The 17,188-nt window shown below is 35.6% G+C and overlaps 1 protein-coding gene across 1 annotated transcript in view; it reads right to left on the minus strand.

Annotated features, from left to right (window-relative positions):
* The window catches only part of LOC125693373 (adhesion G protein-coupled receptor A3-like), a 252,429-nt gene that overhangs the window by 43,023 nt on the left and 192,218 nt on the right, over window positions 1-17,188 (minus strand). Inside the window, exons 13-14 of the mRNA XM_048945231.1 lie at window positions 6,206-6,413; window positions 5,053-5,261 (exon numbers count right to left, since the gene is read on the minus strand). Coding sequence (XP_048801188.1) covers window positions 5,053-5,261; window positions 6,206-6,413 — 417 coding nt within the window. The remainder of the gene's footprint in view (window positions 1-5,052; window positions 5,262-6,205; window positions 6,414-17,188) is intronic.

Raw genomic sequence — 17,188 nt, forward strand, 5'->3', positions numbered from 1 at the left:
AACAGCATTCAGAATACAAAGTTTTTTGGATTTTTTTAAACACTCTATGCAAAGCAGCATTATTGTATATTATGTTTTAAAAAGACAAATTTGCCCATTTTACTGAGCTCCTCATAGTCTGCATCTCTTTTACCCCATACCACAAAGAATGGAAGATTCCTTAAGACAATAGAAAACAAGAGCAAACAGAAAGAAAAAGCATGAGTCAGAGGCCCATTTTGTTATAAAGTTAAGGCATCTTGAAGAATATAAACCTGGATTTTTGTTCCCAGTGCCAGCTACCTATGTATTTTACCACAGAAAAATATGTGTTATTCAGAGTAATTTAGTAAAAAGCAGATGTAATCAAAGGAGAAAAGAGTAAAATATTGCTCTTATGAATATATTCACTTCAAAACTTTGTACAAAAGATTGGCACATTCAAGAATATTCTGAGAAAGACCAGTAATCTTTTGGGGGAGTTGGTTTCAGTATCATCCAGCAGGGTTACATGTGCCGGTTAGTTCAGAAGTACGTGCCAACTGAGGATTTCAATGAAGAGTGTGTGCCTCTTTGTCAGGTCTCTGGCTGGCAGCAGAGCTTGGAAACCTAGGTCTTTATGCCAGGAAGCATTTACATACATGCAGAGGAATCTCATTCCAGCAAATTTTGAGGATGTACGACGCTAAATATTCATTTCATGTCTAGCTGGTAAACTTTCTGGATCTCTTTCATAATCTTCAGTGGTTACAGTCACCTCAAATCTCTTCTGGAGATGTAGATGCTTACACACAAAAATTTTTTAAATTTGATTTTTAAAACTCTCTCTTTGCAAGCAGCCTGATTTTTCAGAGTAATGAACCACTTTTCCACAGCCTGTTATGAGAAAACCTTGTGTTTTCTGGGGGTTGGGTGGAAAATTATGTCCATCTTCCAAATAACATCTCTGCAACACTTCCCTGACTCAACAGTTAATTTCTCAAAAGACTTAGGCTATTTAACTGGGAGTAATCCTGAAATACGAAAGTTTAAAATACTGTTTTCAGAACTGAACTTCATCAACAGGCAAAAGAAATTCCGCAACTGTCTCCAGTCACACTGAAAATACTGAAAATAAAGTTTTTGAGGCACTGCGATCTTTCTAACTTGGAGAGATTTAAAAGATTCAGGAAATGCTTGTAAAACAAAGAGAAAAATCCTTTAACTTCTTTGCACAATCTCTTTGCCTGCTTTTCACTTTCTCATTCACACAGTATTTCAAAGGTTTGCTTTCAGAATAGTTTCAAATATCTTCTGACTTTGTCAGTTTGATCTCCTCAACCCTAATTATCTCAAATAGCCATTCACTGAGTGTTGCAAAAACACACAATGAGAAAATTAAAAAAAAAGATAACCCACCTAATGTTGTTTGAAATAAGTAGATTCGACAATGAAGGAAAGGAATTTATGATTTTATGTTTGTTCAACCTATCTCCAGGTTTACAGTTAAAAAATGCTAATAATAATAATCCATTTTATCTTAATTGAGAAGTAGTGTTACATGTTACATAGGTTTAAGAATTTTGCTAGTGTTTATTTGTCAGATTTGAGAAAATTACTATTGACAAAGCAGTCTTGTCAGGGGAAAAGGATATGTTGTACACAATTACAGTAATACCCATCACTATTGAGTTGCCATTCTGTTCTAAGAAAAATGAAAGGAAGAACAAAGGACGTTTGTCAAGACAAATTTAGCAGATTTTGAAGTTCAGTGTTCCTGTTAGATATTTTTGTTATCTCCTGCAGAGTTCTACTCATATATATACTATGGCTATAGGGCACTACACTGGTTATAACACATACAGAAATCATCTTGAAAAATTAAAATCTTTATATACAGCTCAGTTCACAAAAGAACGTAAATACAAACTACTTATACAACAAATATTTATAATTGGATATACTGCAGCTTCATTACATATAAATTCATAACGTTACTCCAAATCAGAATGCCATATTGTAGAGATTTATAGTTCAGTGCCCTGGAAGGTGCTGGCCACCTTCCAAAAGAACCTAGAGTATGACTGTCTTCCACCTACAGGTAACAGAAGTAAAGACAAAATAAAGAACAAGTCTGAACACAAAGTGAATGAAGGGAAAGATAAGAATAAACTCAGGAGCTTTATTTTACAGTACTTTACTCTCACCACTAAGACATACCATCCAAAAGTTGACCTCAGAAAAGATGATGCTATGTTATACCTGACATTATTGTTTTATTTCCATCCATTGGCCCAACTCAGAGCAGCATGAAAGTGTGAGACCAGTGTGAAGAAAAGAGCTTGTATTTCCTTTCCAATTCAATCACCAAACTGCATTCTCTCTCACTGACATTACTAGAACAACTGCCATATAGAGGAATTCAAAAGCTCTACATGAATCCTCTCACTTCAAGCATGCGCATGCTTATTAATTATCAATCATAGTTGATAAATCCTTGATTACTGCCTTTTTATAAAAGGACTGTACAAAATCTTTAACTCTTTTGTGGTACGTAAGCAGAAACAACTTTTATAAAAGCAACTCAGTGAACTTTGTCTTTCTATTTAAAAAGATGATGAACAGCAACAATGAATCAGAGTATGAGCCATAAAATGGACAGCCAGATTAAATGAGGCTTCTATTTCATCTTGTTCCACAGCAGAATACATTATTCTGATAGCAATGTAAACCTTCAAGTTTCTTTATTGCTGCTCTTCAGTTTACACCCACTGCTTCGGCTTACTGCCATTATCTCGAAACATAATAATTGATTATGAGTTTTTATGGTTTAATAGATTTGAGAATTAAAGATTAAAAAAAAATAACATTAATCATGACATTGTGGCTAATTCCATTGGCTGCAAGTCATACGCTATTTTCAACTTGCTGCAAGTTTGTATTTTAAAGTATATTAGGTGTAAATTAAGAAGATACACATAGGCAATTTGTACTGTTCATATTATAAATTAATAGCTAAAAAGAACAATGATTTTTTTTTTTTCCATTTCTGGCATGAGAATTGAACTGTCCAGAAAAGCATAATTCATATTAGAGGAAACAAGCCTTAACTTTATGCCACAAAACACTGATAAACAAATAACATACTTGAATGAAAACGATTAGATAAAGTAAAACTACAAAAGTTTCCAATAGTGGTTCAGAAAGACAGCTATTGGAAACATATTTACATGTATACAGACACGTATCTGCACACGTGTATGCACATATAAATTACATAAGGTCAGGCATCTTTTCTCTTAAAAGTGACTGTGAAATACGAGCTAGGCAACATCACATCATTTGCTGCCATATCAATTTCAAAGAAAATTCTATTTTCTTGCGTTGAACAGATAAAAATGAAAGATTTACACAGGAAAAAAATGCAAAGTTGAATTACTATATCAAAATAAACACAAGACCTAAACTGAATTACTTATCAGATACAAAAGCTGCATTAAAAGGTGCCTTGCCTGCCTTTACAGTTGCGGAAAACCCAAACTGCTACAACTCATCAGAGAAAAATGTGCATTCAGCTTTAGAAACCAAAAATTAGTTGTGACTCCTACTTCCATATACCATTTTTGCAAACAAAATGGAACCGTGGAATTGGTTATTTGGAGGCAATTAGTGAAAGTTTAATAACTACTTGAAGTTTAAGAACAGGCTGAACCCAGCCAAAGAAGAAGCCATTTTGGGTGTGGCACCTGCAAAGTCAACAGGTGCTTTCTTTAATGAATTTAGGAAAGCACCCTCAAAGCAGAATTGTTTCACATTCAGGGAAACAAGTGGGTGAGTTGTTGAAACAAGTGGGCAAGTTGAAAAAACGCAACTCCTTGGAGCTGTAGAAAATGAGTTACATTTGATGTCATCAAATCTTAGGAACAGCTCTTACATTCTGAGCAAGTCTGGAATGGGTGAAAAAATGTTTAAGTAACTCTGAGAGAAATAGGTTCTTACAAAGCGGACGATAATATCCGCATTTAACTCGTGGGTGCTAGAGCTTTGTGCTATGATTGGCTGCCATCTGGGCTCCATCTGACAGCAGCAGATTGGTATTCTCAGCACACGTCCTTGCAATTCCTGTCGCCTATGTTTGCTGTCCCTTACACATACACACAATACAGTATTTACTCAACTATAAACATTTCTGTAACACACACAAGCAGCGTCTACGGTGCAGTTATGCACCAGTGTTCAGGATCAGTCTGGCATTAATAACACATATCTATTTTTACAACTGGTTTACATTAAATTATTTAATGGTGCAAATATGTTTTCACCTACATATATTTGAAACCTTTCTTTTTTTTTGTTTGCTTTTCTTTGTACCCTGAGTAGTAAAACATACTATTACTACGTACATGATCTCTCTGCTTTCATGATGGTAACTTTCTGTTAAGCAGAATAGTTAAATAACTGCAATGGGAACTGTGAGTGTGACTAAGAACAGATTAAAGCAGGCTGATGGCTTAGCACTGCACAGAAATATTTTTCTTCAGCAGCAATTTAGCAAGAGGGCTGTCAGCATCGCTATACTAACTAAAACTCCTTCAAGATCAACACAGACAGCAGAGTCCTTACTTAGGAGAGCAGAAGATGTTATTCCTTTCCATTTATTAAATGATTCAACATTGCGGTATGCCCGCAACTAATTAGTATGATCAACACAGTGCAGGGCAGGAACAAAAGCAGACCAGCCTCTGAGATGTGCTGATGTAAAAGCACACAGGAGTATACATTTTTAAACGCTGTCTTATAATTTATAACCATAACATACTAATCATTCCTTGATGAAATTCTCATTTCTAAGATTGAATTTTAATGCTGTTTCTGATTAGGCCTGTCTCTGGATAGTAAAGCTGACCAGCAGGTTTATTCACTTACTAGCAGTTAAATAACTTTCTTTCTTTAAGGCTGCCTCATTAGAAACATCATAGAAGACAGAAGGTCAGTTATCAGCATGTAAGAATTATACAGCTACATGTAAAAAGAACATTTGTGTATTACAAAATAGAGAGAAATATAGGTACAATTGCTAAATCATATACTTACCATTAGCACTGCAAAGTTACTGAAGTGAGTACTCTGAATGGTGGTAATATTGCCTGCAGAACTAATTATGTGGCACCCTTCTCCCCACCAGCCTCCATGTCCATCTAGAAGGTCAAAATCCCAGAAGGCTGCAATGGGGTCTATACCCCGTGCAAAGTGCCTCAACCCTATAGTAAGAGGGCTGGTGAGGTTTCCAAAACTGCACCCATCTGCAAAAGCAACAAACTGTATCAGAGATATGGAGTGGAAAACCCTTTACAGATAAATGTGTAAAGAGATCAGATACAGCAAACTATGGGGGGGGAAAAAAAAGCAAAAGACATACACTTTGAATGGTCAAAATCAAAAACAGTGCACACATTCATAAAAGTTTGCAGTAGTTTAAATAAATCTGAATAACATTTCAGTCTCACAGTGTGTACAGATGATCTAACCAACCTTCACAAAACCAATTTTTTTTGTTTGAGATTTTTCAGTTAGAGCCAATGTTACACTACTGCCCATGAAACTGCAAAAATGGCATAGCTTCATTGTGTGATTAATAGTTCAGACAATACTGCACTTAGAAAGTCACATTTAAACATGTTTTTAACATTAACAGAAATGGGTGCACTACTCAGAATCAAATAAAATTATTAAAATTGCCTGGGTGAATAATTAATCAAATTAATGATTGACTAGCATATATGATACATCACACCTAGACAAAAGCCTTTAACAACACCTATTTTATGTTCATTGTATCGGAAAGTATACTGGTAAGTACTGATACATGCAACAGGGCACCACTCCTTCCCAGACCGGCTTATCTTTATCAGTCTAGCATGTTAGCACTGCAGTTTTCATTGGAAAGAAAAGAGTAAAACAAGGTTCCTTCCTATAGCACTGTGCTTTAAGAAAGATGCTTCTGTAACAACACAGTCAAAAAATAGTAACCCCAAATTTGCATTCTAGTCATACAGCAATTGCATTTCTTTATCTGCAGGAGAATTGGAATAAAATAATGCTGATAGGAATAAATTCAAACATTTCTGCTAAAGACAGACTGTTCCCAGCCTCTCAGCATACAGTACACTCTACTCCTCTATTCTCTATACAATCAAGTAAACCTTAGCTTTCAGATTAAAGGAAATAAAGCATAACATTTCCTCACCTATTTTAGCAAAAACAGCTGGTGTGGCAACCGTCCTACGTTTCCCATCATCTGCAAGATTTGATGAGTTTCCTGTGCTGGGGAAGAGTTTTCCATTCCGAAAGACAATAAACTGTAGCTTGCAAGTTGCGTTATCAACAGATTGCCAGGCTGAAGACTGAGAGAAGACAGACTGTGGCAAATGAACTGAAGCTACTGCTACAGCATTCTGTACAATGAGAAAAAAAAAGAAACATTTAAAATGCAAATCACAACAGGGTTGCTTTCATGATGTTTTAAACTCCTGTACAAGAAATGTATGCTGCCTTCCTTTTCCAACAGACTGGAAGCAACCAAAGAAGCACGAGCTGTAACCATGGGAATAGGATTGGTACAGTGCATATTAAAAGGGAAAACGTTTTGATTGAATGTGTGAGTCTATATGGTCAAGCTCCCTGCTGCAGAGGTGAGAATGGTTCTTACCGTGCCTGCTAGAGGGTCCATCAACACTGCAGATCTGATTTAAAGAGACAACCTCTACCAGGTTTTCTCCTTCACTTAAAACAGAATCAGACAACTTACATTAAAACATTTCACTGAAAGGGTACTAAAGGAGTATTAAAATAATTTTATTAATACAAATAAAATAAGTCAGTAGAGAACTAGAAATGAGTATATAGCACATTTTATAAATACATTTTTCTCTCTTCTTATATGGAAAATCAGTTAACTCTGTGATACAGTAACCCAGGATTAAAAATCTTACAAGCATTAATATAACAGAAGAAAATAAGACAGCACTGAGAGAAAATGAATGAAGACTGTCAGATCGCTATAATGGCTTTGCGTCGTGATTGTGTTATACACCCTTTTACAAGCAGATAATTCCCTTACAGCGTATTTATAAAACAGACCAAACATTATGTTCTGAGGGCTTCACTCATCAAGCATTTCTTTTCCCTGCCCAAGTATAAAACTAATCATTAAAGGGTGAGTTATTTACAAAGACAAACAAATGATGAGCGATGGGAAAATAAACAGGGAGTCTGTCCTGAGCCTTGAAGTGAAAAGTGTATGTATTTAAAAACAAACAAACTACAAAATGTTCTAATTTGCATTTCCCCCAAGGGCAAAGTATAGCTTCTGTGCACATAATTTACATAGATTATCACACAGTTTACTCACAGTACATGTGCACTACCTCTTTGAGAAGTAAAACCAATATTCTTCACCACAATGTAAAGAAACTTAGCATTAATATATGTCCATATGCTAGGATAAATACACACGTGAGAGATAAAAGACACAAGGTAGATCAGCAAACTAAAATATTGGAAGCACCTAGTCACCACGCAGCAAGTATGGGAGAAAAGTGTGAGCAGTCTGTGATGTCACTGGGATGTCTGAGTAAACACATAAAGGCTGAGTATAATTTTCTCTTTATTATCATATATATTTTGGAAAAAATTTGCTGTTCTAACAAAAAAAAAACCAACCCTCTAAAACAATAAATTTTTTCTTAAGTATTCAGAGTGGGCAAAGACACATTAAAAACAAACAGGAAAAAAATAGAAAATAGCAACACCACATTTCTACATTAGATTTTAAAATGACTGTGAAGGCTTTAATTGGAATTAACTGAGCTAAACATCAAGTACTTGTCCTCAGATTGTTTCCAATGTCTAATTCACTGATTCTAAAGCTGTCATAATTGGCTTTGTCTCACGCTTCTGAAAGAGACATATTTCCCTCTATGATATCCCAAAGTATCTGTGTAAGCTGAATCTCTGATGATGCCATTTTAGCAATAAATTTGTTATTAATAAGTATGTACAGAAATTTTTAGTAGTGTCATTTGTCAAACCCCAAATCTCTGCTGACTTATCTGGAGATTTACAGAAGTATAAGAGAAATTATACTGTGATTAACTTTTTATAGGATTTTTTTCTTATTATTCTGTGCTAGAAAAAGCAGCAACATATTAAATTACACTAATTACTTACTATACACAAACAGAGAAAGCTAAAAGTATCTGAATAAGCTTATGATAATGAAACCCACAGCTAAAGGCATTGGGATAAGTAACAATGTGCCATGACTAGAGAAAAGCAGTTCCTACACAAGCCACAGGAACACAACAGGTTTATAGCACTTTTGCTATGTGGTTGTCCTATATTGTCTTTATTTTGCCTTGCTGATACCAGTGACAGCAATTGACGATATGGATTGGTAAATGGAGCTTGACCTTGACTGGGGAGGGAAAAGAATGGGCTGCTCACATCCAATACACAAAAAGCTGGCTTCTTTGAATTGCTTGATGCCCAGGTGCACAGCTGGGGAAAGATCAAGGTGAGGACCACCCCTCACCTCCTCACTATTGCTCAGTCTCCACCAACACAGAATTCTTTAATTACACAGCATAAAAGACAAGAACTCAATCAGTGTCTTAGGTCTCACTGTTGATGGCCTCTGTCTCCTGGGACAAAGCCTAACGCAGGTGTGCACAGCCAACTCAGGGCTGCAATGCACACCTTTCTCAGACTGGCTGAGCAAATCCCACACATACAGCAATACAATATTAAATTCACCACATAGCAAAAAGACACATTTACAGAAAAAAATCTTTTCCTCCTCAGACTTCAGGAAAGGGCTTTTCCCTATTTAGCTAAAAAAAAATATAACAAGAGCATGTATATCTATTCTGTCTTCACAAGGCTCCCCCTGGAGTATTGCAATCAGGTCTGGGGCCCTCAGCATAAGACATGGGGCTGTTGGAGTATCTTCAGAGGATGGTCACAAAGATGCTCAGAGGGCTGGAGCACCTCTCCAATGGAGACAGGCTGAGGCAGCCGCATTTGTTCAGCTTGGAGAAGGGGTTTCAGAGACATCTCATTATAGCCTTTCAGTACTTGAAGGGAACAGGAGGGAGACAAACTCACTTAGAGGGAGTGAGGCTCTGGTACTGCTGCCAGGAGAAGTATGTGTGCCCCTTCCCAGAAGGTGCTTAAGACCAGATTGCACAGGGGCCTAGACCCTGATCTGGTGGGTGGCAATCAACCCACAGCAGGTGGATGGAACTGGATGAGCTATTCTCTGATTCTATAGCATTAACTATTAATAATCTTTGGTAAATAATGTCTACAGTCAATTCCTGGGATATGGTTTAATGGTCTGTGAACAGTGCCCTATGTATATCTGACATTTTAAACAAATTCTTTTGAGTGCACGTGGTCTAGTGGAGCAATGGGCAAAGGGACAGGGATATTTCTTGACTGGACAATGTACAAGTAAAGTCAAAATATTTGCTGAATGTAAATGTTTATTTTGTGTAAAAATTCATCAAAATTAAACTTCAAAATTAAACTGTCTGCTACGCCAGTATGTTTGCCAAAAAACTCCTGTGCTAGCACAGTCATGAAAAATGCATACATTGAGGGTGCCCACACATTCACAATGCTGTTTAAAAATATGGATAAATATTTGTGAACACTTTTTACATCTACATGATTTTTTCTTTAATAGTGTTACTCATTATTCACAGGAGAAGAATCTGAGCACTCAAGCAAACCCCGTTTTTGCAGAAGAGGATGGGTGGAGACTGATTATCGCCTCAGTCTTCAACTTCACTAATCTTATGTGTAGTGATGAAAAAGTCAGTTTGCTACCCTTGCCTCAGTTTCCCTCTCACCTGGTGAAATAATTATTTTTCTTTTGTTCCTGACTCCAGACATGAAACACAATATATGAACAGATTAGTACTAATACCAAAGATGATAACATTATATTTGGAGTGAATCATTGTGCTTCAGATGTTTCAAATTCCACATAAATAATCTTCAGAATTATATTTGGATACCATATTACTACATCACACAAGAACTGATAAGCTGTTGTTGCTAGTGGCAGTATCTGAAGAAGCTGCTCTACCTCTAAGGGGAAAAACTAGAGACTAGAGCACTAAGCAGAAACTAAGCACTAGAAACTAAGCACTAGAGAAACACTATCAAATGTCTTCATAGGAGCTGCAGCTTTGAAATGACACAGGTCAGCACTGGCAACTTATATTTTCCCTGGAAAAGCTCAGAGTTTGTGTTGGCAATCAGTTCAGATTCAGACATTCTCTGAGCATTTTCGAACCAGAATGCCAATAATCCCTTCATGACTCCATTTCACTTTTAGTCCTAATAACTGGATTGGACTGCCAATCATTATGAAAGGAAATTCTGAACAGTGAAGATTTTTTTCTAAGGAATACTTTTCCTGCTGGAAAATGCCAGTGTTTTAAAATGCAAACTGTCCTCAGAGATCCATCAATTTGCGCAAAAATAAAAATAAAAACCTCAGGCCTAGGAAAGTGGGATTATCAGCAGAAAACCAGCTCTGAGGTTATTTCAGGTGGCTTGTGGATTCCCAGCTCTTAAGATTGTTTGTAACATGGGAAAATTTCCAAAAAGGGAAAGGGAAGGTTGTTTTCAATACTTCAAATAATAATCGGAAAGTAAATTTTGTAAGAACATCTGAAATTTGATTTCTTTTATTCACTTCTGTGCTAAGTTTTTTTGTGTGTGTGTGTGTGGAACTGTTCAAAATAGATTAACAGAAACAGCATATATGATTCAACATGGATCCCAAAAGTTTAAAATTTGAATGGAAGGCCAAAGACAAAATGGTCCCCAGGATATTGAGAGCTACAGACTCTTGACATTTCTGCAGCTCATTCATGTGTGACCCTTATTAAAAACATTTTAAAGAAAAAAACGAAAGATTAAAAGTGAAGTTTTTCCCCAAGCAATTTCATTCTGGTCTGCATTCCATTCCTTATAATCAATGCAAGCATTTACAAGGAGTTTTTAAGTGTTTAGGAAAGACAGCCTCTCGCCTTAGGTGTCTTTATATGTTGGCCCTTCCAGTTTCATGATACTTTATAGAGAGCTGCTCCCATTTTCAATATTGCTTCCTGATTATCTTGCTCTACTTTTCTTAAATTTAACAAAATACTAAGAAAACATACCCATTATCAGGCAATCTTTAGCAAGGAAGATACATTGTAACACTGTGGAATGACAGAAATCAAAATATTTTCAGTTCTTTCTTGCATATGCCTTGATATAAGATCAGTTTTGAGTTAAAGTGCACTATTTCTGTTTGAGATAAAATATATTTCATAGGAAAGCATTCAGTTTTGAGTCCTCAGAACAGCTGAAAGTAATATTTTTCCAGTTGTGAGTTTCTTTGACTTAAAAAAAAGTACCTGAGCAAGCGGTCAGAAGAAAATGGAAGAAAATAGAAGACTAAATGAGATCACCTCAACATCTACAAGTGAACTAGAAAAAAGCAGCTTCGCTGCTTCCAGATTTTAAAGAGTCTAGTCATGTTTTTTACAGATCCAAATGCAGTACATTATGTACTATGTACGGTGCTCTGAAAATAATGCCATCTATTTATTTTCATGGAAACTAGAACAGATATAAAGAATATAAAACACTATTTGATCGAGAAAATTCTTAGCTACAAACACTATTTTTCAACAGTCACCAGCATTAGCTATTCATTTTCATGAACTATGAACACGAGCCTGGCTACTAAAATTTGGACCAGCAGAGGTGACTCTCTGTTACTGTTGCCACTGCTGAAATGCACCACCCGCTGCCTTACTGTGCTCACATCCACTATTTGATCTCCATAAATGTCCAGCAAGCATCAATGAACATTAATGGTTGTAATTTTTTTCCACATAGAAGAATTAAGTGAAACATCTTCGCCTCATGAGCACTTCTATGTCAGACACCATTCTGTTAGACTGCCCCTCCGCTGCCATCTGTCACATGGCATCAAAATATAACAGAATATTGGTGGGAAGATTCCACCCCTACTGCCATACCACCAACATCCGTCTTTGATATCATGGACCAATGTAGTAAAATAGGAGGCATTACTTTCAGAGCAGCCTTCGTATATTATTAACCATCAATGGGTGTTGCCAAAATATGGATAAGCTATATAAAGTTACAGTAGCAGTAAAAGTGTTGCAACTAAGCTCTACTGGTAATAAACTATATTACTAAATAAGTATTGACTGAGTTATGATGAGTCGTCATCATAAAATCAAGTGAATAAATTATATATATCCATACTGTAGGTGTTAATTAGGCCATCAAACAAGATAGCAGCTCCTCAGGAGCAACTGAAGAGATAAATTTAGAATTTATGTTAAAGGTTTAGTAGTTAACATAAAACAATGCAGAACTGGTTTTTTTTTCAGTTATCCCTACTGGTGGATATTTAAAACATACTCCTTTGGAATTATCCCAGCACATGAGATAAGAAATATGGACAGGCATTTGGCCCAGCATTGTGAAGCTGGGTGTATGTAGTGACCACTTGTTCTGGTATGAAAAGCATCAACAAAACAAAAGAAAAACTTGGAATGCCAAATAAAGGAACAACTAGGGTTATGTAAGACACGTACTCAATAACAAAGCAATTTGACAGGTCCAAAAAAAGGTAGGATTGACGTTTAAATGGGAAGATACAAGGCAAGGCAATTGTAAGGAGGTTCCCAGCCACCTTAACTTATTTACATAACTTCGTTTCTGATTTATCACAGTTTAGCTGAAGCCTATTAGTCTGCTGTTCAAACCTTAGCCTGGAGAGGCTCAGGAAGGACTAGCAAGAGAAAAGCAAAACTGATACAGCTTCCCAGACAGAAATGAAAAGGTATCACCAGAAATCCAACATAAAATTGCCTGGCTACAGACATGAACTTGGTAAGCATGATAGGATTATTATATAATTAAGACATTTTGTGGTAATGCTCACAATATCTGGAAAACTAAGCATAGAGTCCAAAACATGTTTGTTATAGCCAGACACAAATGTTGATTTAATGCATAGTGAAAGTACAACATGAGCAATAAGTATAGGCTATTGCATGAAGAGATACAAAGCCACCTATAAGATGTACTTAAAGATGTACTTAATAAGAAAGGTTTTCTAGAAGTTAGGCTATTCAATTAAAAGATTAGCAAACTGCATGAAAAAGCTGTTAATATAAAATAATCTTTAAAAATCTGGGAATCAGTAATCCTTTGTCTAGTAAATATAAATATAGAAGCATTCTCCACTTTAGGATTTGTATTTCAAACTTTAAAAATTGGTAAACTCAGAAAATTTATTAATGAAATTTAAATGGATTAACAAGATCAGCAGCTCAAAAAAAGATACTGAATTTAATCAGAAAACCAGTGAAAAGGAAAAAAATGACACTGATCAAAGGAAACAAAGCGGTTATAGGAGTCAAGAAATAACTGAATATAGTAATAACTGACAAAACCATTTGACACACAGCAACAAGTCCTTCAGATCTATATTCCAAAAAATGGACAAAGAAAGAAGTAGAGTTAATATGGAGAGAGAAATGTGTAGAGATAAACCTGAAAAAACAATCAGGTAATACTTTTTTTATTTAACCTCAATTGAAAGTATTGATGCTTACATGGGGACAGAGGATCAGTAAGAAAAAAAGAACTTGAAAATTACTACAAATGTCAAAGGAGAACTCACTAAGAGCTGAATAATGTCATGCAAATCTCTGACAACTGACACATGAAATCAGAGGACAACTGTAATAATACTGATTGATTTAAGGAGTACGCCAAATTAGTCATACAGTAATGATGACTTCTCTGTAAAATCTTCTATGGTTAGACAGTGTGAATCAAGTGTGGCATGTAAATAATAACATAGACCCACACATGAATGAACAACTTAATCACACAGTTTACATTACTCACAGTTGCTGCTGCCACATCTCCACATTTGTCTGCTCTTGTGTCAAGACACAAACTGCTTCCACAAGACTGAAAGAGTTGCAAGTTTCCTGAAAATGTGGTGTCCTTTAGGCACATCTATATGGACTGCTGTGTCACTGTTTCTGCATTCTGGTGTGTTGCACTGAAGTTGCTTAGTCGCTTATGCATTCATGCGTGATTCCTTCAAACCACAGGTCAGCCCATTGCATATGAGACTTCATTATTAATGCATCCGTGAAAACATAGCCAGAATATGTAATACATTTCTAAGGAAAATATGATGTGTGGAATTATTGAAGCAACAACCGACCTGTTTATCTGATATTATGAAGGACGATGAGAATAAGGAAAAAAGAAAAAAAAAATCAAAGAAAAAAATATAACAGAGACAGGGTATGTGTACCAAAGATAAACAATACCAGATTCACATAATGGACATTCATACTACATACTGGGCTTCAGCTTGATACTTCCTCACTAGATAAAGAGAAGGGGAAGGGGGGGGCAGTTTTGATAACCCTGATAACAGTTTTTATAGAGAAAGACACACAGGTCACCTAATTTCTTTTGCCTTCAGTAAGAAAACTGTATAGTATAAGGAAAGTTGATATACTGAGAACTAGCAGAAATAGTGTCAGGTGAGTAAGAAACCAGTTAAAACATATAACAAATTCATTGACTTTTAAAGGGAAAGACTTAGGTTGCAGTGAATATGCCAGAAATTTGTATGGAAATTAGTTGGGACACTTCTAGTTTTCATTTGATGTCCTTGAATCAAAGAAATGGAATGTCACCTAAGACGATGTTGTAAATCATGCACTTTACATATTTGTAATTAGAATTTCTGTTATAAACTGGTGAAATAAGCCACTTTGAAAAGCAGCAGACAAGGAAAAGAACTTGAATGCACTGGTTGATCACATGGATGAATCTGTGTCATTGCAATTTAGCAATAAAAGACTAATCCAGCCCAGAACATTTCAAATGAGGCATTTCCATTAGACAGAGAAACATGGTGATTTTGAAGAATGAATAATTTGTTTCACAAGTGCAGAATAAAAGAGTTCAGCTTTGCTAGCCTTGCAAAATAAGAGGTTATCTGCTGCCTTTAAAAACACAAGAATAGCACATAGAGAGGAAGAAGTATCACATAAACAGCAAGCATGAGAACAGAGATAAATAGGATATTGGTCAAGAGTAAAGATGCAGACAAAAGCATGAAAATGTTTCTTAGCCTTTATAACAGAGATAGTGGGGTAGTTTGCAGAGGAAGGACACACAGACACCAAGTTCACCTACTTTTGAGATAATATTTGAATACTTTATGAATAGAATTACACAATAATATTCTCAGGAAAAGAAAATGAGAACCTACTCATGGCAGTGTCAAGTGACTCACATCTTTAATGAAAGATCACTGAGCATAGAATTGATACCATTTTTAAAGAAACAGAAAAAATTCTGCACATGTAGCAGCTGCAGACAGTTGGCAAACTTGAAAATTGAGTTGCATTTCATGTAGACATCTATTTTGGAAATTTTACTATAAATGAGTAAAAATAGAACAATTAAATACTGATGTGAGTTGGAACGGTAAAGAAATGAAAACCTACATGTAGTTTCTATTACTTATCCTCCTACAAATTGTCTTTAGAATTGAAGAGGTCTTTAGCACTTGAGTAACAAGAGCTCAGTCTCCTACATCATGCGGTCATTCAACACCAATATCCAACATAGATTAACAGTTAATTACTGACACATGCTCAGATGAACATCCCTAATACAGAATTACCTAAAACTGGCATCACTAATCACTGCAGCACTGTTTTTTAACAAGACTCCTAGATTTACTCAACCTGAAATAGTTTGTAAGATATTATTAATTTCTGGCAAAGCTATTGGTTAAAATCTGACTTTGAATAAAAGATGAATACTTTGATTACGTGTTTGATCCGTTAGTGTATCTCACGCTGTACCTACAGAGAGAGCCATAATAATACTCTGATATTATGGCAACTGCAAATAAAGCCTTCAAAACTCCAGTGTAAATTGAAGCAGATGCTTCTACAGGACACTCAAAAGTACAACAAATCTGCAGAAAGCCTCAAACATTATTGCTACACACAATGTAAGAATTAGATTAACATTTTAAAATTATTTACAATTGATAATTTAGTATTAGTATTTTTTGCATATTCCAAATTTCCACACCAGCATTCCAAGAATTACCCACATTTTTATTTTGTTGAAATGTATCTTTTGCACATTTATGAGAATAATAGTGTAAAATTTGACAATTCAATTTTACATAACAAATAGAACACAGCTTTGTTCTGATTTTAATTTGTGTTATTATTTTTTATTTTAGACAAAATTTTGATTGCAATAATCTTTTTAGATTATACAGGACTGCTTCAGTTCAGGGTTCCATATTTCAAGTCAAGCAGAATCAGCATTAGGCTTGGCATAATGCAGAGAATTATGCTAGGGGATGCATAAATTTTGTCTTTATAGGAATGAGAGATTTTAGGGATGGCTTACGAGTTTTCAATTGGTATTTAAATTTTGGGATGTGGAGGTGAGGTGAGGTGAGGGAGCATAGGAGCAGATCCTTGATGTATTGATTTTGGACATATCCTAGAATTCACATGTTAACTTCCCACTGTTCTTCTCAAGACCTAACAGAGACTTGCTGCAGCTTCTTTTTTACAGAGGATGGCTTCTGGCAGTGAGCTCTACAGGAAGAATCACCCTCTTAGGAGTTTGGTTCACTGAGCCCTTCAAGGATGTATGCATTCCTAGAAATACCACTTTTACCTCCAAGCTGCCTGTAATGAAGGAGTATTTTTCCTTTTTATTTAGAAGCTCAGATAATCTCTAGACACGCGTGAGATGTTTCGAGAAAGGTGATGAGCATGTTATTTTTTGTTGTGGTTTTATTGTTTATTACATCAATGATACTAATGTCAATTGTTGCAGATACACTCAGCAGATGTGACAGCCATATGCTAAATTTTTTTATATTTTAAAATATAAAGTCAAAATAAATAATCTTGTGAGATAAGTGGAATATTCAGCTACATAAATACAAACCTGGCACTGTGGTTTCCTAAGATGAGTATCATAATCACATGGAATACCTATCTAACCAAATGTCTAAGCTCACTGACTACCAAGCTTATACATAAATATT

The sequence above is a fragment of the Lagopus muta genome, chromosome 5 (assembly GCF_023343835.1).
Source record: "Lagopus muta isolate bLagMut1 chromosome 5, bLagMut1 primary, whole genome shotgun sequence".
Classification (NCBI taxonomy): domain Eukaryota; kingdom Metazoa; phylum Chordata; class Aves; order Galliformes; family Phasianidae; genus Lagopus; species Lagopus muta.